Source organism: Gossypium arboreum, chromosome 9 (assembly GCF_025698485.1).
Source record: "Gossypium arboreum isolate Shixiya-1 chromosome 9, ASM2569848v2, whole genome shotgun sequence".
Lineage (NCBI taxonomy): Eukaryota > Viridiplantae > Streptophyta > Magnoliopsida > Malvales > Malvaceae > Gossypium > Gossypium arboreum.
The window spans coordinates 68,085,767-68,091,554 of record NC_069078.1 but is presented as its reverse complement, the minus strand read 5'-3'; the positions used below and the strand labels follow the sequence as shown (position 1 = coordinate 68,091,554).

The window sequence follows — 5,788 nt, the reverse complement described above, 5'->3', positions numbered from 1 at the left end:
CAACAGACCCTTTGCCTTTAATTTCTGCGGTGGAAAAATTTCTCATGTACAAGATATTGTCATTTTCACATTGTGTGAACTTTGTGAACATGCTTTTGTCTTTGCACACATGTTTGGTTGCTCCAGTATCAATCCACCATGTATTATCATCTAGTGTCATATTAATTTTAGATATCATTGTAACGAACTTTTCATTATTATCAGCCTTAGAAGATGGTTTCTTCTTTAAAAATTGACATTCATTCTTGAAATGTCTCGGCTTACCATAATGATAGCATGAGCCCTTTTATTTCTTTTTGAACTTAGGTACTCTATCAGTCTGATTGAACTTTCTTTTGAATGGTTTAATAGTCTGTACTTCCTCCTTAACATGCATTTTGGCATTTTTAGAATTTAGATTCTGATCTTGCTTTCGATATTATTCTTCAATACAAAGATGATTTGCCAAAGCTTCAAGAGATATTTCATCTTTCTTATGTTTTAGACTTCTTTTAAAGTCTTTCCAAAATAGAGGAAGTTTGTCTATTATGGAGGATACAACAATCATTTCATCCATTTTCATATCATATTGCTTGAATTGATTCAACATCTTTTCAATATCACGGAATTGTTTCATAACAGAACGACCATCAACCATTTGATAATTATTGAAATGACTAACAAGAAATTTCTTACTTGTAACATCTTCAGTCATGTACCTTGTCTCCAATTTGTCCCATAATTCTTTAGCGGTGACTTTGTTTTGGTAGGTGTTGAACAAACCATCAGATAAACCATTCAATATGTGGCCCATGCACATATAATCAATATTGTTCCATTTTTGTCTTTCTTGTGTTACAGCAATAGATTCGTTTTCAGTCTCGTCAGGTCTTAAAGTATCCAAAACATAAGCAATTTTCAAACTTGATAATAAGAAGTGCATCTTTTTCTGCCATCGTTGAAAATTGCCTCCATCAAACCAATCAAGTTTGACAAAATTGGAAGCCAACTCCCTTAGTGTTCCACTTTCATGAGTTGTAGTAGTCATCATGAGATATAACCTTAAAATTGTTAGTACAAATCTCCAGTGAGGAAAATCTCGAACACACGAACGGAACTCGAATAGAAGAAGAAATAGGAAAAGGCTCCAAGGCGTGTATCAAGCCACTATCTTTAAGGTTATATTCGCCCTCACCTATCTTCGGTGTGCAAATGAGTTCCAAGCAAATTAACCTCGAGGATACAATGAAGCCAATGACTATTTGCGTTTTGCACTGACGAGAATAGCCCACTACACACTGAGTAATGTATGACATGAAACTCAATTTCTATAAAGTATTTCTGCAGTAATACTTTATAGAATAATCTAATAATATTAGAAAATGAAAGAAGGAAAGAAAGAATATTAGCATTTGTTGGTATGATTTCCAAATGAAATCTCATTCCTATTTATAGGAATTTTCATATCTCTTTATAGAGATATCTTTCATCAATAGGTGTCTTTTGAATAATAATGTCTTTAAAATAAACACATAATTATTCATTTAATTATAAGTATTCAAATAATATTATTTAAATAGCTATAATTCTTTTTCAAAAATTAAATAATATAATCTTTTGATTAATTACACCCATTCATTTATAGTTATTGGAACACTATAAATATTTGAAAATGTTCCAACATATTTTATGGTCGCTAAACTAACTAAAAACTCGACTAAGGCAAGTGCACCTATCGAACAGTAGTATAGTTATGGGGAGACCGAAAATATCGTATCCACAAGGACTAAAAGTACTAGTAATTACTATATTTTTATTATCTAGCCTAAGAATTTAAGGGATGTTTTTAAACTAAGACTAATTATCTAATTGACTTAAAAATATGACAGAGATGAAAGTTGAAAAATACTTTTGGAAAACCGATGGAGAAGACAATACCCAAGGAAGAATCCACTTAGACTTCACTTATCACTTCTGAATTAGACGATTTATTCACTTGACTTAATCCGTAGAAATCCCTGATTTATATTATTATCTCTCTCGAGACTAAAAACAACTGACTCTAGGTTGATTAACTGAAATTTCTTTCTAATTAAAACCCCTATTGTCGCATTAACTCGATCTATGGATTCTCTTTTTAGATTTGACTCTAATCCGGCAGATTTATGTCGTCCTATCTCTAGGATTGCATGCAACTCAGCTTAATTATGGGGATCTACTCTTAAACAAGGACTTTTGCTCCACTGAATAAGCACATCAAAATCTGAATTAATATCCTAAAATATTAAAATAAGGATTAAAACTCACAATTAAAAATAAGAACAAGTATTTATCATATAATTCAAATAGTAATAAGATCTGTCTTAGGCTTCATCTCCCCTAGGTATTTAAAGAGTTTAGTTCATAATGAGAGGGGAAAACATCTCAAAATTGGAAAAACAACAAAACATAAAGAAACCCAAAAAACTTCTAAGGAAATTGAATGGAGATCTTCAGTTTTGAAGTAGATCCTGCTTCCGAGCTGATTCCGATGGTTGTCTTCGAGTATTTTTTTACTTTCTACTTTGCGTGTCCCCTCTTGATCCTCTTCTAGGCTGTTTATATAGACTTTGGAATGCTTCAAAACCCTCAAAATTAGCCTTTTCCGAGTAGAATTAGACTTGGGTTTGACAAAGACACGGCCGTGTGCCACGCCCTTGTGAAGGTGCTCAAGCCGTTTGTAATTCTGAGTTGGTTTTTAGTCGACACGACCATGCCACACGGGCGTGTGGTTTACCATATGAAAGTGCCTAGGCCGTGTGAAATACTGAGATCAGCCCATTTTGTCTGTTTTTGGCCCGTTTCTTAATCTTTTCACCTTCTTATGCTCACCTAAGTATAAAACATGATTTTAACGAATTAGTAGCATCAAATTCACTAAATCTTATGATAATTCATCCAAAAATATGCCAAGCATGAGGTAAAAATATGTATATATTATGGTTTATCAATTTTTTATCATTCACTTGTTCTCGAGACATGTTCAAAGGTATGTTCTTTTTTATGTTGGTGGCTTGTTTGTTTTTTTGTTTGGTTGGCGAGAAAATGTGTGAAAAAAATAAAAGAAAGATTCTGAAGTAATTTTGTTGTTGCCACCTTGGGATGGTTAACTTTTCTATATTACTACTACGTTTGGGAATATGGTTGGAGCTTTATTATAGTTTTTTTTTCATTTTTCCAACCGTTTTTTTGTTTCTTATATGGTTAAAACTTTATGTCTTGGCTTTTAATATTTGGATGAGTTTATTTGTTACATATTTAATGGTTATAGTTTCTAGGGATTGGTATTTTATTAGTTAAATTGAATGCTTTATGAATAACTTATGGTGTTTTTCTGTTAATTTCATGAAGTTGTGGTGAGGGGGTTTAGAGTAGTTTCTCTCTATTTGTCCCTTTTTATATCAATTTCAGCATCTGAATTTCTTCAACAAGTGAAAATTTCTCTTTCTTGTGTTTTTAATTTTATTTCTTTTGGAAATAAGAAAAATTTCCACGTGCAGTAGCTCAAATAAGGAACCATTTCAAACTCGCTTCATGATGAATGATAGCTCTCATAAAGTAGATAGGGTTCCTCAAAAGTTTTCTTATTTATTGGAGTTATCAGCTTCGAATGATCTAATTGGCTTCAGAAATGCTATCGAGAGAGAAGGTCGTGATATCGATGAGCGAAGCTTGTGGTATGGAATGAGAATGGGTTCAAGGAAGATTGGGTTTGAGGAAAGAACACCCCTTTTGATTGCTTCCTTGTTTGGGAGCAAAGATGTGGTCAATTATATTATTGGAAGTGGTAGTGTTGATGTTAATAGGGCTACTGGTTCCGATGGTGCCACTTCTCTCCACTGTGCTGTTGTTGGTGGATCCTACAATTCAACTGAGGTTGTAAGAACCTTGCTCAATGCGTCAGCTGATACCAATGCTCTCGATGCTAATGGAAATCGACCTAGTGATTTGATTGCTCCGGCTTACAATTCAAGTTTTAGCTCAAGGAAGAAGATATTGGAGTCTTTGTTGGAAGGAAGTGGCAATGTTAGTGAAATATATGGTTTGCCTGCTAAAATAGAAGCTTGTAATTCAACGCGTCGGGTTTTGAAAGATGGAGTTGAGAAGAAAGAGTATCCCATTGATGTTACTCTTCCAGACATTAAGAATGGGATGTACGGGACAGATGAGTTTAGGATGTATAATTTTAAGGTAACACCTTGCTCCAGGGCTTACTCACATGACTGGACTGAGTGCCCTTTCGTCCATCCTGGGGAAAATGCAAGGAGACGTGATCCTAGAAAATATCAGTACAGTTGCGTTCCTTGCCCTGAATTTCGTAAGGGATCTTGCAAGCAGGGTGATAATTGTGAGTATGCACACGGTATTTTCGAATGTTGGCTTCATCCTGCCCAATACCGAACTCGTTTATGCAAAGACGAGACTAATTGCAATAGGAGGGTTTGTTTCTTTGCTCACAAGCCTGAAGAGCTTCGTCCTGTGTATGTTTCAACAGGGTCAGCAGTACCTTCCCCACGATCTTATTCAGCAACTGGTTCTGTTTTAGACATGGGCTCAATGAGCACACATGCCCTTGGCTCTCCATCTGTTATGATTCCTCCAACATCAACACCGCCCTTGACCCCTACCGGAACATCTTCTTCTACGACTGAAACGACATGGCCAAACCAGTCTAACATCATTCCAACCTTGCAGCTTCATGGTAGTAAGCTAAAAGCTGCACGATGTGCTCGAAATTTGGAATTAAACATAGAACAACTTGGGCGGGAAAGTCATCTTCGCCGGCAAAAACAACAACTAATGGATGAGATACCTGGTCTTTCTTCCCCAACCAACTGGAACAACCCCTTGTCCACTACTTCAGCCTTTTCTGCTTCTGCAGATCAAACTAGCGAACTAAATCGGTTTAAAGGAATGAAGCCTCTGGATCTTACTAGTTTACCACAATTACAAGGAATCTCACTTGACGCTTCGACTCATCAACTGCAGTCTCCCACCGGAGTTCAAATGCCTCAGAATACGAACGAGCAACTCCATGCTAGCTACCCAACCAGCCTAGCAGCCCCTCCTGTGAGAGCATCTCAATCCTTTAGGGTTGAGCCATCTAAGCCAACTGCAACTACAGTTTTGAGTCCAAGGCCAATTGCCTTTGCAAACTGGAGCCAGGGCTTTATGGAGCATACTACGGTAAATCATCATTTAGGGTTTTCTTCACCAGGTTCTTTCGCAAGTGCAATGCCTAGTAAATTTTCAAATTGGATTTTGCTTGATGGAAAACTAGACTGGGATGTACAGGGGGATGAGCTAAATAAACTAAAGAAACCTTCTTTGGCATTTCAAAATAGTGACACCAATTTTGGTAATCCATCACAGTCAATGTCACCAACTTCGAACGAGCCAGATGTGTCTTGGGTCCAGTCTTTACTGAAGGACACCTCTTCAGAGCAGCTTAATTTCGAGGACGAGTAGCAACAACAATATCAAGTTAACAGCAGGGATTCAGCGATGTTCCCTGCTTGGGTGGAGCAATCGTATATGGAGCAAGAGCAGATGATGGCCTAGACGCAAAGCTAGCCCCACCATTGTATCCTAAGTTAAACCTTACTAGATTTTTTTTAATTGGGGTTAATACAAAGTGATGAAAACAAAAGGTTTCGATTAGAAGTGATGAATGATTTGCAGAAGTGGGTAGTTAGGCCAAGTTGCAATTAGTCTAATTTCAGAGTTGTATTTATTTCAATATGCAAATGGAAGCAAGATGTATTGGTTT

The 5,788-nt window shown here is 36.3% G+C and overlaps 1 protein-coding gene and 1 pseudogene across 1 annotated transcript; one reads left to right on the top strand and one right to left on the bottom strand.

Annotated features, from left to right (window-relative positions):
* Positions 1-418: 418 nt before the first annotated feature.
* LOC108455600 (uncharacterized) lies at positions 419-1,027 on the bottom strand. The gene has a single exon (XM_017754144.1). The coding sequence runs from the start codon at positions 1,025-1,027 to the stop codon at positions 419-421; it is 609 nt and encodes a 202-aa protein (XP_017609633.1).
* A 2,528-nt stretch (positions 1,028-3,555) lies between these two features.
* LOC108455598 (zinc finger CCCH domain-containing protein 66-like) lies at positions 3,556-5,580 on the top strand (annotated as a pseudogene).
* The last annotated feature ends 208 nt before the right edge of the window (positions 5,581-5,788 follow it).

Coding starts and splice junctions, on each gene's coding strand:
- LOC108455600 (XM_017754144.1), bottom strand. CDS start 1,027: ATGACTACTACAACTCATGAAAGTGGAACACTAAGGGAGTTGGCTTCC.